The sequence below is a fragment of the Tursiops truncatus genome, unplaced genomic scaffold (assembly GCF_011762595.2).
Source record: "Tursiops truncatus isolate mTurTru1 unplaced genomic scaffold, mTurTru1.mat.Y mat_scaffold_266_arrow_ctg1, whole genome shotgun sequence".
NCBI lineage: Eukaryota > Metazoa > Chordata > Mammalia > Artiodactyla > Delphinidae > Tursiops > Tursiops truncatus.
The window spans coordinates 41,475-55,990 of record NW_022983253.1 but is presented as its reverse complement, the minus strand read 5'-3'; the positions used below and the strand labels follow the sequence as shown (position 1 = coordinate 55,990).

The window sequence follows — 14,516 nt, the reverse complement described above, 5'->3', positions numbered from 1 at the left end:
GCCATATTTGCTTCAACTAAGCCACTTTAAAGTAAATTACAAACGCTAAGGACCATCGTCCCTAAATACTTTAGCACTTGTGTCCAACAAAAGAGAACATTTTCCCCATAACCACAAAACTATTACGCCTCAAAAAAACAGTTCCCTGGGACTTCCCTGGTGGTCCGGTGGTAAAGAATCCACCTTCCAATGCAGGGGACTCGGGTTCGATCCCTGGTCAGGGAACGAAGATCCCACATGCTGCAGGGGAACTAAGCCCACGTGCCACAACTACTGAGCTCCCACGCCTCAACTAGAGAGCCCGTGTGCCGCAAACTACAAAGCCCACACACCCTGGAACCCACGCGCCACAACTAGGGAGAGAAAACCCGCACGCCACAACTAGAGAGAAGCCCGAGCCCACACGCTGCAACAAAAGATCCCGCATTGCCACAACTAAGACCTGACGCAGCCAAGAAAATAAAAAAATAAAATAAATAAATATTAAAAAAACAATTCCCTTATATATATATATTATTTAATATTCTGGCCATATTGAAATTTCCCCAATTGTTCCCAAATTATATTTTACAGATGGTCCATTCACACCAAGATCCAATCAGAGACCTTGCATTGCGTTTGGTCATTATGGATCTTAAATCACTGAGTTTCCATTCTGCTCATCTGTAAAATGGGAAAAGAATAATACACACCTCACAGGGTACACAAATTAGACATAATACATGTTAAGGGGTTAGGCTAGTGCATCCAAAAGAGTACACTATTATTATTAGCTTCCTTACTGGACTTGTTCTGCTCAAGGCAGCAGTGCATTGGGATGGAGTGTCTTGAGATGTCAGTAGCATGGGCTAGAGATAATGAGGCAACAGGTCCCAGCATCCTCAGGGATGTAGACCCACAAGCTGCATTTTGCCCAGCCCTGGCCTGGGGATGGAGGGAACCAGTCTCACCTTGACCACCTTCAGCACCCCTGATTCCTGGTCCAGCCCATGCTCCCCCTGGAAGCTCTGCTCCCTCAGGAACTGCTCCACGGTCTGCACAGTCTCCAACACCTCTTTTTTCCACTTCTGGCTGGGATGCAGGCAGTGAGCCACGAAGGAGTTCAGCCTGGAAGCTGGGGTGACAAAGAGCTCCGGGGGCACTGCCATCTCTGTCTTGAGAGTACCACTGGTGGCTAGATCTATACCCACACACCTACCCAGCTCCTGGCACACACACTCTTCTTTAAGGGGACTCCTCCTCAGCTGACCTCCAGCACCCTGTGGAACAAAGGACCAGAGTGGAGAGGAAACAAGGGGTGTCTGGCTGACCAGGGGATCCTCTTCCTGGAGGCCATTCACTGCAGCTGGGGTACCGAGGGACACTGGGTGAAACCACCTTAACAGGCGGGGCTTTTAGTCACCCTTTCTGCTGTAGGTTTCGTTTCTCACCTCTTAGTTTCCCTTTTACAACTTGGAAACTGAAACTGGCTTGAGGATGGCCCTGGGAAAGACAACTCCCCCAGGAGATGGGAGTTGGATGGTATCCACCAATCCCATCCCCACAAGCTTGTCACCCAAAACAGGCTCAGTAAGAGCAGGCACTCGCTGGAGGTTGGGCTGAACAGTGGGAATTCTAGGGTTCCGCAGAACAAACTCTGGAATTCCAGTCTGCCCTTTGCCAGACTCTTAACCTCTCTGACCCTCACAGAAATAATCCTTAAAATGGGTTTAAGAATAATACCTACCCCATAGGTTGTGTGGATTAAGCAAGAGAACATTTAGCAGAGAAAACATTAAGTAAATGCAAGTATTGTTATTCGTTCACTGTACATCTATTGAGTGCTGGCTGGGTGCCAGACATTGTGCAAAGAAGACAATGTAAGACGTGGTTCCTGCCCCAGGGGCTCCCAGAGCAGTGGGGGAGACAGAGGAGACACAGAGAGTCCAGTGTCCTGTGTACTAGGAGAAAAGAGGGCACAGAAACTTGGTGGAAATTCAGGCAGAAGAGTTTCTTTGGGGTCACCTGTGGTGTCAGTGAACACCTGCTTGAGATGAATCTTAAAAGACTGGGAATGCGGCCACGAGACAGAGGGCACAAGACAGGATAAGGCTGAGAAGTGTGAATCATCCTGCCATGTGCCAGGACTCGGCTGTCAGACCCACGTTGGCATGGAGGGCAGGGAGGGGAGAGGGGAGAGCTGTGCCTGGACAGGTGGGCAGGGATTGAAACTCGGAATGCCATTCATTCATTCATTCAACAAACATTTGTTGAGTGCCCGCTATGTGCCAGGCAGGTGTGCTGGGGATACAGCAGTGAATAGGCAAAATTCTCGGACTGCAGAGAGCTAACACTCTAATGGTGGAGACAGATAATAAACAGGATAAATAAGTAACATTATAATAATTAAGACGGTGATAAGCGCTAATCAGGAAAATAAAGCAGGGAAAGAGGTTAAAAGGTACTGACTACGTGTGTGTGGGGGGGTGAGAATTGGTAATGTTCAGGGGTTCAGTCTCAAGAAAGGTGGCTAGGGAAGGTCTGAAAAGGAGACATTTGAGCAAAGACATGAAGGAGGCGAAGAGTGAGCGGTATGTATGTCAGAGGGAAGAATGAGAGAAAGTGGGACTTCCCTGGTGGTCCAGTGGGTAAGACTCCATTCTCCCAATGCAGGGGGCCCAGGTTCGATCCCCGATCGGGGAACTAAATTCCACATGCATGCCGCAGCTAAGAGTCTGAATGCGGCAACTAAGAAGTCCACACGCCCCAACGAAAGATCCCATGTGCCGCGACTGAGACCCGGCTCAGCCAAAAATTTAAAATAAATAAAATAAATAAAAACAATTAAAGAAGAATGGGAGAAGGAACAGCAAGTGCAAAGGCCCTGTGGCGGCAGTATGCCTGGTGGGATTGAGGAATAGCAGTGTGACTGGAATGGAATGATCAAAGGGGGAGAGTGGGAGGGGATGAGGTTTGAGTACAAGGGTAGGGGGCAAATTGTGTAGGATCTTGAAGACTACTAAGACTTTGGCTTTTACTCTGATTGAAATGGGGAGCCACTGGGGAGTTCCAAGCAGAAGAGGGACATGGATGGACTTTCATTTTAACGGTATCACACTGGCTGTTCGTGGGAAGATTGGATTAAAAGCAGAGGGTGGGGAGTGGAGGTGAGAGCAGAAGCAGGAATTCAGTTAAGAAGCTACTACAACAGTCCAGGCGAGAGATGTGGCGCCTTGGATCAGAATGGTAGCAGTGAAAGGTAGGGAGAAGTGGTATGATTCAATTTTCTTATTATGGAAAATTTCAAACATGAACAAAAGTAGAATAATACAATGAACCTCCACGTACCATCCCCCATCTTCAACAATTATCAACCTGTAGACAGTTTTTTAAATGTTTATTCAGGTCTTCTGCCCATTTTAATTTTTATTGGCCACCCGGCACGCGGGATCTTAGTTCCCCAACCAGGGATTGAACCCATGCCCCCTGCAGTAGAAGCCCAGAGTCCTAACCACTGGACCACCAGGGAAGTCCCAACCTACAGACAATCTTGTTTCAATGATATCTCCATCCACATCTCCCCTCCTGTATTATTTGGAAGTGAATCCCAGACCTCATATCATTTCACTGGCTATATTTTGAGTATAAACAGGTCTTGCTAAAGGATAGAGTGTGATGTGAGAGAAAAATTAGAGTCAAGGACCACTCTAAGGCTTTTGGCCTTAGCACTGGAAGGATAGAATTGTCCTTAACTGAGAAGGGAAAGACTGGGCCAGGGCACAGTGTAGGCATGAAGGTCGGGAGCTCGGCTTTGGAAGCAAACTTGAGTGTCTAGTGAGATCCGAGTTGGCTAGGGAGTTGCATATTTGAGTCTGGATTTCAGGGACGAAGTCTGGGGTTGAGATACAAATGACCAGCATAGATATATTTAAAGCCATGAGGCTGGGTGGGTTCACCAAGGGAGTGAGTATAGAGCAAGGCAAGAAAAGGACCAGTGACTGGGCCCTGAAACACTTAATAGTATTAAGTGATTGGGGAGAGGCAAGCATCCGGCAAACAAGAATGCGAAGGAGTAGCCAGGGAGGTGGAAGAAAAATCCGGAGTGTGTTTTGATAGCCAAGTGGAAACATTGTTCTAGGAAAGAGAAAGTGATCCACTGGGTCACATATCAGGTGAATCTGCGCTGACTTTGTCCTGAGGGCAGTGGCAAATCAGAGGAGCGACCAGAGGTGAAATGACCATTCTGGAAAGATTGGTCTGGCTGCTTCTGTGGCGAGGATGGATTGCAGGGGGCAGGGGTAGATATGTAGGGAGAGGTGTCAGGACACTGTACAGTGATCCAGGTGAGAGGGAAGGTGACCCGGACTTGGCTGGAGAAGGGATGGGATTCTAGGTCTACCTTGGGGGAAGGGTGAACAGGACTTGGTGACTACAGGTAGGAGGTGAGGGAGAAGACAGGATGGCTATCAGCTCTCTGGCTTGGGTACCTGGGTAATGGATGGAGGGTACTATTAACAAAGGGAGGAAGATACAAGGAGGAGTGGGAAGTGGGGAGGTCTACAAGGGTAGCTGTTTAAGCCAGAGAGCTTAAAATAGTTGTCCACATTGCCTAATGCTTCCGATAAGTTCAGGAATATAGGTCTGAGAAGCACCCAAGAGGCTACTGGTGATCATTGTGGGTGAAATGTAAGGGAGAGCTGGGAGCAGAAGCCAGATCTTAGGTGCGGGGTTGAAGAGTAAGTTGGGGGAGGAGGATGGAGACCAGGAGTGTAGATAACACTTTCAAGAACTTTGTCGTGAAAGGGAGGAGAAAGACCAGGTGTTAGCTGGAGGAAGTGGTGGGGTGGAGGGTGTTTGTTGTCTTAAATACCATTTGGGGGGAAAAAAAAAACCCTCAATCATGACACGTTTCAATTTAAACTCTCCAATTGGCTAACCCCAAATGGAAAGAATCACATTTTTAATTACATAAATTCTAAAAGTCTGCATATTTTCAAAGTTTGGTAGTGCCTGGTCCTTAAACAGTCCTATATTATAACTGTTTAAAGAGCAGTGGCAATTTCGCAAACCAAAGTCAACAATAAAGTGAGATTCCAAACATTTGTCCTATGTTTATAATGACAGATAATGAGCTTCAAGGCAATATAAAAGTTGTTCAAACAAAAGTTATTCAAACATTCAGACCTTACATCTTAGTTTAAAACATTTTTTTGAAGCATAATTGATTTACAACACTATATCAGTTTCAGGTGTACAACATTGTTATTCAATATTTTTACAGGTTATACTCCATTTAAAGTTATTATAGGCACTTCCCTGGTGATCCAGTGGTAAAGAATCTGCCTTCCAATTCAGGGGACACAGGTCTGATCCCTGGTCGGGGAACTAAGATCTTACAGGCGGCAGGGCAACTAAGCCCGCACGCCACAACTGCTGAGCCCATGTGTCCTGGAGCATGCAGGCCACAACTAGAGAGAAACCTCCACACCACAACGAAGAGCCCACGTGCTTCAATGAAAGATCCCGCACGCCTCAATGAAGATTCTGCGTCTCGCAACTAACACCCAATGCAGCCAAAAATAAATTAAATAAATAATAAACCTTTGAAAAACTAAAGTTATTATAATATATTGGCTCTATTCCCTGTGCTGTACAATATGTCCTTGGAGCTTATCTATTTTATACACAGTAGTTTGTACCTCTTAATCCCGTCCTCCTATTTTGCCTCTCCCCACTTCCTTCTCCCCACTGGTAGCCACCACTTTGCTCAATAGACCTTACATATTAGTTTTGATTCATTTCATTATTCATTTTCATGAGATATCTGGGAGTTCAGCAGCTTTCAAGATTTCAAAAGGGGGAATTCCCTGGCAGTCCAGCGGTTGGGACTCTGGGCTTTCACTGACAGGGACCAGGGTTCAACCCCTGGTCTGGTATTTAGGAACCTGCAGGCCTCGCAGTGTGGCCAAAAAAGAAAAAAAAAAAAACGATTTAAAAAGGGAACATGGGGCTTCCCTGGTGGCGCAGTGGTTGGGAGTCCTCCTGCCGATGCAGGGGACATGGGTTCGTGCCCCAGTTCGGGAAGATCCCACACACCGCGGAGCGGCTAGGCCCATGAGCCATGACTGCTGAGACTGCGCGTCCGGAGCCTGTGCTCTGCAACAGGAGAGGCCACAACAGTGAGAGGCCTGCGTACCGCAAAAAAAAAAAAAAAAAAGGGGGGGAACATGCAGTCGATTGTATATTGGTTTTATGGTTTGTAGAAATGCCATGCAGTTGGGCACATTTCTATGGTGGTGGGGGAAGAGCTAGTAGTTAGGAAGGGTGTGGCCTGGGTTTTAGGAAGGAGGAAGATGCATAAAGATAGGTTTTCTCTTAGCTTGTGTTCCTCCAAATGCAGAGCCTGAGACAAGGATTTGCATGAGACTTGTTTTGGGAAATGATCCCAAGGGACAGGTGTGGGGGATTGAGAAGGAGGAAAAAACAGTCCAAGAAATATCATGAAATTGATCACTACTGTGGGCAGCTGAGCTTTGATCCCACTGGGGACCCTCTAAGGAGCAATGCAGAACGTGCCTCAAAATTATCCACCTGAGAGGTGGAGGAGGGGAGTATGCACTCACTGCACTCGCTGGTTCCTGTCTTTCAATGGGCCAAGGCTTACTCCCTGGGGTGTTAACTCCCTGGAACTTCCATATTTGCTCAGAATTACTTGGAAGGCTTGTTAAGACACAGATTGCTGAGTCCCACTTCCAGAGAACCTAACTCAGGTAATTCTGGGCTAGCTGCTGAGAATTTTTATTTCAAAGAGGTTCCCAGATGATGTTGAATTCTGCTGGTCTGGGGTCCATACCTTTGAGAATCAATAACTTAGAGGTTTGAACTTTGAATGGTGACAACATGGGGGAGAAGGAAAGTTGACTCAAAGTCATGGAGTTGTGAGCCAGCATTCAGTGTTCTGGAATTGCAAGTGTTTGGCCACGTCTGGTATGTTTTGAGAGTGACGAGGAGAGACTGAGAGGTCAGCAAGAGCTAAATGGTCAAGAACCCTGAATGCCAAGCAAAGGAACTTGAACTTGATTCTGTAGGTAATAGGAGCCATTGGAGAATTTTAAGCAGGGGAGGATTCTGTTTCTATTTATGCTTCAGAAAGAGCACAGTGGTCTGGTAGAAAGGGGTGAGCTAGGGGGACATGACCATAGAAGTCTACAAAATGAACAGCCTGATCTTGGCACTCGTGGGGATGTGGGGCCTCTCTTAACGAGCGTGATGGTGTCACAATCCTTGATGTGCAGTCTGAGAAGCTATTGATTCCACAGTTTCTGGCCCTGGGACCCTCCATGTAAGGTCCTCCAGCCTCTTCAACCTTCTCTTTCAAGTCGTGGATGGAGTCATCAGGGTCAATGGCGTAAGGCTTGCCCTGGCCACTAGAGTCCTTCATGAAGACCTGGATCTCAGGAGGGAAGGTCTCCAGCACCTGGAGGCTCCTGAAAGGAGAGACAGTGGTGTCCACTGGGGCCACATGTCCTCTTGTTTTCATAGTTTTGCCTTTCCCAGAATGTCATATGGTTGGAATCATCCAGTGTGTAGTCTTTTCAGACCGGTTTCTTTCAACTAGCAATATGCATTTAAGCTTCTTCCATGGCTTTTCATACATCACCACTCACAGTAACAAATTATTTTTTTCTTGGGATGAGAGCTTTTAAGATCTACTCTCTTAGCAACTTTCAAATACACAACAATATTGTTAGCTACAGTCACTACACTATACATGACATCCCCAGGACTTATTTATCTTATAACTTGAAGTTTGTACCTTTGGACCACTTTCAGCTAGCTATTTCACCCACCTCCCACCTCTGGCAACCAGTCTATTCTATGTATCTGTGAGTTGTTTCTTCTTTTTTTTAAAGATTCCACATATAAGTGATCTCATACAGTATTTATGTTTTGCCCTCTGACTTAATGCACTTAGCATAATGCCCTCAAGGTCTATCTGTGTTGTCACAAATGGCAGATTTCCTTCTTTTCATGTGGCTGAATAAAATTCCATTATCTATCTATCTATCTATCTATCTATATCTATCTATCTATCTATCTATCATCTATCTATATCTATATGTCACATTTTCTTTATCCATTCACCTGTTGGACACTTAGTTGTTTCCTAGTCTTGCTTTGCCTATTTTATTTTATTTTTTTACACACGCTGCATGACATGCGGGCCTTAATTCCCTGACCAGGGATCAAACCCATGCCCCCTGCAGTGGAAGTGTGGAGTCTTAACCACTGCACCACCAGGGAAGTCCCCTGCTTTGCCTATTTTAGAATCAGATTATTTGTTTTTGTTTGTTTGTTTGTTTTTTGCTATGGAGTTGTTTGAATTCCTTATAGATTTTGGATATTAACCTCTTATCATACATGTGGTTTGCAAATATTTTTTCCCATTCCTAGGTTGCCTTTTCATTTTGTTGATTGTTTCTTTTGCTCTCCAGGAGCTTTTTAGTTTGATGTAGTCCCATTGGTTGCTTTTTGTTTTTGTTGCTTGTGGTTTTGTTGTCATACCCAAAAAATCATCACCAAGACCAATGTTAAGGAGCTTTCTCTTTATGTTCTCTTCTAGGAGTTTTACAGTTTCAGGGCTTACATTTAAGTCTTTAATCCATTTCAAGTTAATTTTTACAAATGGTGTAAGATAGGGGTCCACTTTCTTTGTTTTGCATGTGGGTATCCAGTTTTGCCAACACCATTTACTGAAGAGACTATCTTTTCCCTGTTGAGTATTCTTGGATCCCTGTCAATTAGTTGCCCGTATGTGTGTGGATTTATTTCTCGGCTCTTGATTCTGTTGCATTGGTGTATGTGTCTGTTTTCATGCCAGTACCATACTATTTTGATTACTCTAGCTTTGTAGTATAATTTGAAATCAGGAAAAGTGTTGCCTCCAGCTTTGTTCTTCTTTCTCAGGGTTGCTGTGGCTTTTGAAGTCTATTGCAGTTCCATACGAATTTTAGGATTGTTTTTCCTATTTATGTAAAAAATGTCATGGGAATTTTGATAGGGATTGCACTGGATCTGTAGATTGCTTTAGGTTGTATGGACATATACTCTCCGAGTGAGATGTGCATGTAAATGATTTGTCTAAGACCTATTAAAGCAAAACAAAAAAAGTCAAAGAAACTGCTACATTAGAAAATACTAAACGTGTAGAGTATTTGCGGCTGGTGTGTGCTCGGGATGACCCAGCCCCCTCCAGGCCAGAGAGGTGGGTGGGAAGTAGCAATTACAACAGACAAGGATGACCCTCCCTGTTTACCCCTCCCTCTGGGCCCATTTTATTTCGGGCTGCATCGTTTAAACTCAAAACACACTTTTAATATAGGGCCCTTGTAGCCATCTTGTTGTGCTACTCTTCACAACCCATGAGCAGGGTCACAGGAAACTGTCAACAGGTCTGGCTTTCCATGTTACCACTCATACAAGCCAGTGCTTTTCCACACTTGATCTACAGATCACAGACACGTGAGGATTATGCAAAAGAACAAGAACAAAGCTTTATTGTAAGTTTCACATCGAAACAGGGTCCACACGAGGCCCAGCCTGGGAGGAGGTGGACACTGATGGCCTCGCCGCAAAGTTATTGGCTCAGGCCAACTTCCTCCTCTTAAACCCCAAGGTAATGAATGGAGACCTGGAGGAGAATGACTTGGTCGATGGCCCAGTGGTTTTTTGTCCAGCCAAGCCCTGGGCAGGTGATGAGGGGGCCCTAAGAGCAAGGCTGCACCTTGCTGTGCCCACTGTGGAGCTGAGGCTGATAGGAATAGAGGCCGGAACCGACACACCCCTAAAGTCAGCCTTGGCTGGGCATGGGCTGCACCCTCCGCTGGAAGTAGGGGGGCCCTGCCTGGGTGCGCCCCCAGGGATGTGATGTAAGATGGGGGCAGCAGTGCCTCCAAACCTAGGCTTCTTCTTAGGGCTGGGTCCCGTGGTCACCATGGGGTGGCTCTGGTGAGGAGGGCCCCAGGAGTTCAGGCCCACGCTGCCCCCATTGCTGTGTGTGGTGCTCGGGGGCCCCCTCTTTCTTGATGTCACTCTGAGAGCTGCAAACATGCAGCTCAGATCATCTAGGGCAGCCGCTCTGCTCCCAAAACCCAGCTGTGTGCTGGCATGGGTGCCCACGGTGGAATTTCTGGATGATGAACACCCAGAAGATGCTTGTGCGGGGCCGCCCGAAGCTGGGGGGCCGGGAGCAGAGGCAAAGGCTGGGGCTTTCCGTTTCCTCTGCTGGGGAGAGCTGCCACAGGCGGTGGTTCCTCGCTGCTGCCAATCAGGGCCCCCAGGGATGTGCATTAAGATGGGGGCAGTAGTGCCTCCAAACCCAGGCTTCTTCTTAGGTCTGGGTCCCGTGGTCACCATGGGGTGGCTCTGGTGAGGAGGGCCCCAGGAGTTCAGGCCCACGCTGCCCCCATTGCTGTGTGTGGTGCTCGGGGGCCCCCTCTTTCTTGATGTCACGCTGAGAGCTGCAAACATGCAGCTCAGATCATCTAGGGCAGCCGCTCTGCTCCCAAAACCCAGCTGTGTGCTGGCATGGGTGCCCACGGTGGAATTTCTGGATGATGAACACCCAGAAGATGCTTGTGCGGGGCCGCCCGAAGCTGGGGGGCCGGGAGCAGAGGCAAAGGCTGGGGCTTTCCGTTTCCTCTGCTGGGGAGAGCTGCCACAGGCGGTGGTTCCTCGCTGCTGCCAATCAGGGCCCCCAGGGATGTGCATTAAGATGGGGGCAGTAGTGCCTCCAAACCCAGGCTTCTTCTTAGGTCTGGGTCCCGTGGTCACCATGGGGTGGCTCTGGTGAGGAGGGTCCCAGGAGTTCAGGCCCACGCTGCCCCCATTGCTGTGTGTGGTGCTCGGGGGCCCCCTCTTTCTTGATGTCACGCTGAGAGCTGCAAACATGCAGCTCAGATCATCTAGGGCAGCCGCTCTGCTCCCAAAACCCAGCTGTGTGCTGGCATGGGTGCCCACGGTGGAATTTCTGGATGATGAACACCCAGAAGATGCTTGTGCGGGGCCGCCCGAAGCTGGGGGGCCTGGAGCAGAGGCAAAGGCTGGAGTTTTCGGTTGCCTGTGCTGGGGAGAGCTGCCGAGGTCCCCGATGGCATAGGTCTCACCCCGCAGCGCTCTGTTGATGCGCCGGAACGCTGTTTCCTTCTCGGAGTCTAGGTCTTCGGCGGTGACCCGGAAACCCGGCTCAGGGGCTGGAGGCAGCCTCAGAGGCTCCCCTCGCCTGTGCGGCAGCAGAGGAATCCTGCGTTTTCGGGGCCTGGGACTGTCAGATGTGCAGGAGCCCTTCCTCCAGGGCCGTTTCTGCCCTCTTGTTGCCTCTGCATTTTTGTCAGGCTGGCTTTTCCTCTGGGAAACCACCGGAGCTGCAGAGGGCGATGGAGGACCCTCCTCGCGCCCTGTCTTTGCAGACTTCTGGGGCAGCCCTTGCGGTATGGCGGGACCCCTCCTTCTTTCCACTGGCAGGAAACCTCGGGTGGAGCTATATGAGCTGGTGATGGCGTTTCTTTGGGGGCAGGAGCTCATACAAGAGGTCTGTTGTTTCCTGGCAGATCTGTCCTCTGCCCACTTGGCGTGGAGGTCTCTCTTCAGAGGTCCAGGCCTGGGCACGAAGAAAGAGCCCCCCAGGGGCCTAAATGCAGATCGTGCGCCCCCGGTGTCATTGGGGCCGCTTCTCTGGTCTTCGTTCTTCCCTGTGACTGTGGGGACTTCCTCCTGCTTGGCCATCCCTTGCCCGCTCTCTCCCAGGGCCCTCAACACCGTCTTCTCTGTGCTGTAGTTCGGGACACAGCTGGGTGTCGTGGCCGGCACTGGTTGCCCCCGCGCCACACTGACAGTGACTGTGTCCACTGCGGACACTGAGCTGCGGGACGTCGTGGAGGTGCGAGCACCCATCACTGCCTTCTTCCGATGGCCTCGCCTGAAGATGGAGATAAGGATCCCCATAAGGAGTGCAGCGTCTGCGGGATGGTAGAATGGGGTCTCAGAGACTCTGTGGCAAAGCGCAGATGGCAGAGTCACTGGACACTTGTGGGCCGGCCTGCGAGTGGATAGCCGCCCATAGACAGCTGGGTGAGCCGGGCCGGCCACGGGAAGTCGGTGGGCGCGGGGAGCGGGCTGGGGGCAGCCGAAACCTCCTGGCAGGTGCTGGTCCCCCAGTGCCCGGGACGAGGGTGAGGGGCAGGGCCTACCTAAGTAACTGCTCCTAGAGAACTTGAGTGAGGTCGGTCCGTGAATACAGAGCTGGGCTCCGAGCACTCTCCTTCAGCTGCCAAGTCGGCCAAAAGCGGAGTGCGCGCTCTTTGGCCTGTTGCCTTTTTATACTCTGAAACCTGTGAGCGAACAATGGGCGTGCGTTGGCGGGGCGCAAAAGTTTAGGGAGGGGTGGCGCATGCGCAGAGTACACGTCAGGCCCTGGGGCGCACAGGTGAGGATGCGCGCCCCTGGACCGTCTAGCGCTTCTGAATCTCCCGGGGGTCTGAGGGCTGGAGGTGTTTGCCTTGAGGGTGATGAGCTTCTTGGCAGGACAGCTGGCCCTTCTCCCCTGGCCGCGCCCCAGTGCTGTCGGGGTAACTAACTGTACTGGACGGGATCCCCGCCCAGCAAAGTGGGGCAAGGTCGCTGGCTGTGCAGCTCCCGCAAGAGGCGGCAGCTTTGGCAGCAGCGCCTCTGCGTCCTCCTGCCCTTTCCCCTGGCGGCACTGGAGGGGAGTCGCTAAGAACGGAAGTGCCCACACCATCCAGATCCTGCTGGGGTGACACCTGAAGTGGTGGCCAGGGCTGGCTGAGAGGGCCATACTTACCATATGACCCAAAAACCCACTCCTAGGCAATTAACCAAGAGAAAAACTTTTCACAAAACACATATGTGAATGTTTTAGCTATCTTGTCCACAATTCCTAAATATAGGACTATTGAGGTTATCCAATTTTCTTGAGTTTGTCATTTTTTAATTGTTCTTGGAATAACACTATGTATACGTATTGTTTCACAGTCTAGAGTTAATATTTTACCAATTAAATAAAATTCAGAAGGCTTACATCCATATAGATTCTTTTACCTTCCACTCTTTGTTATAGCTGTCATATGTGTCACCTTTATATGACGTCAACGCCACCCTCTGAGACTGTGGTATCCTTTTTTCATACATATACAGGGAATTGCCTGGCGGTCCAGTGGTTAGGACTCAGCACTTTCACTGCTGGGGCCCCGGGTTCAGTCCCTGGTAGGGGAACTAAGACTCCTTAAACTTAACCCCACTGTGGGGCAATGTCCCAGCCAGGCAGAAACTGCAGGTGGAGCTGGAGACCTTGAAGAGTTTGGCTATACTTCCAGCTCAGCCCAAAGCCCAAGGATGATTCTGGACTTTCATTCTGACTCGTGCATTTCAGATCTTTCTGGGTTTGGACCTGGTATATACGTCCCTCCCAGCCTGCCCTGCCTGCCCCTTCAGTTGTCACCCCAAGCAGGATCTGGTTGGCTTGGGCACTTCTGGGGGTTTCTTTTTGTTTGTTTTTGGTTTTTTTTTTTTTTTTGCACTTCTGTTCTTAGCGGCTCTCTCCTCCAATGTTACCAGGTGGGAGGGCAGGCGGACGCACAGGCGCTGATGCCAAATCTGCCACCTCGGGCGGCGGCTGCTGAGCCAGGTACCCTGCTCTCCAGCTTTCCTGCTCTGGTGGCCGGGGACCCATCCTGTACAGTTAGAGCCGGCCGGGGGAGAAGGGGCAGCTGCCCTGCCAAGAAGCTCATCACCCTCAAGGCAAACACCTCCAGCCCTCAGACCCCCGGGGAGATTCAGAAGCGCTAGACGGTCCAGGGGCGCGCATCCTCACCTGTGCGCCCCAGGGCCTGACGTGTACTCTGCGCATGCGCCACCCCTCCCTAAACTTTTGCGCCCCGCCAACGCACGCCCATTGTTCGCTCACATTTCCAGAGCTGCATCCCAGCAACAGGCCAAAGAGAGCGCACTCCGCTTTCGGCCGACTTGGCAGCTGAAGGAGAGTGCTCGGAGCCCAGCTCTCTATCCAAGCACCGACCTCACCCAAGTTCTCTAGGGTCAGGTAGGCCCTGCCCCTCACCCCCGCCCCGGGCACTGGGGGACCAGCACCTGCCAGGAGGGTTCGGCTGCCCCCAGCCCGCTCCCCGCGCCCACCGACTTCCCATGGTTGCCCCGGGTAAACCAGCTGTCTATGGCCGGCTATCCACTCGCAGGCCAGCCCACAAGTGTCCAGTGACTCTGCATCTGCGCTTTGCCACAGAGTCTCTGAGACCCCATTCTACCGTTCCGCAGACCCTGCGCTCCTTTCTGGGGGTCCTTATCTCCATCTGCAGGCGAGGCCATCGGAAGAAGGCAGTGATGGGTGCTCGCACCTCCACGACGTCCCGCAGCTCAGTGTCCGCAGTGGACACAGTCACTCTCAGTGTGGCACGGGGTCAGCCAGTGCCGGCCACGACACCCAGCTGTGTCCCGAACTACAGCAC

The 14,516-nt window shown here is 50.2% G+C and overlaps 1 protein-coding gene across 2 annotated transcripts; it reads right to left on the bottom strand.

Annotated features, from left to right (window-relative positions):
• Positions 1–9,368: 9,368 nt before the first annotated feature.
• Positions 9,369–12,925, bottom strand: LOC141277735 (uncharacterized). Of its 2 annotated transcripts, XM_073799820.1 has the most exons (3): positions 12,839–12,925; positions 12,228–12,368; positions 9,369–11,996 (listed from the first exon to the last, which is right to left on the bottom strand). In XM_073799820.1, the coding sequence occupies exon 3, from the start codon at positions 11,980–11,982 to the stop codon at positions 9,625–9,627; it is 2,358 nt and encodes a 785-aa protein (XP_073655921.1). In that variant the 5' UTR covers positions 11,983–11,996; positions 12,228–12,368; positions 12,839–12,925; the 3' UTR covers positions 9,369–9,624. The 2 variants fall into 2 exon arrangements, with proteins under 2 accessions (XP_073655921.1, XP_073655922.1); XM_073799821.1 differs by lacking the exon at positions 12,839–12,925 and having other exon boundaries at positions 9,369–11,956; positions 12,228–12,334.
• Between the last annotated feature and the right edge of the window lie 1,591 nt (positions 12,926–14,516).

Excerpts from the sequence above, each read along its gene's own strand:
- LOC141277735 (XM_073799820.1), bottom strand. The coding sequence starts at position 11,982 with ATGGGGATCCTTATCTCCATCTTCAGGCGAGGCCATCGGAAGAAGGCA.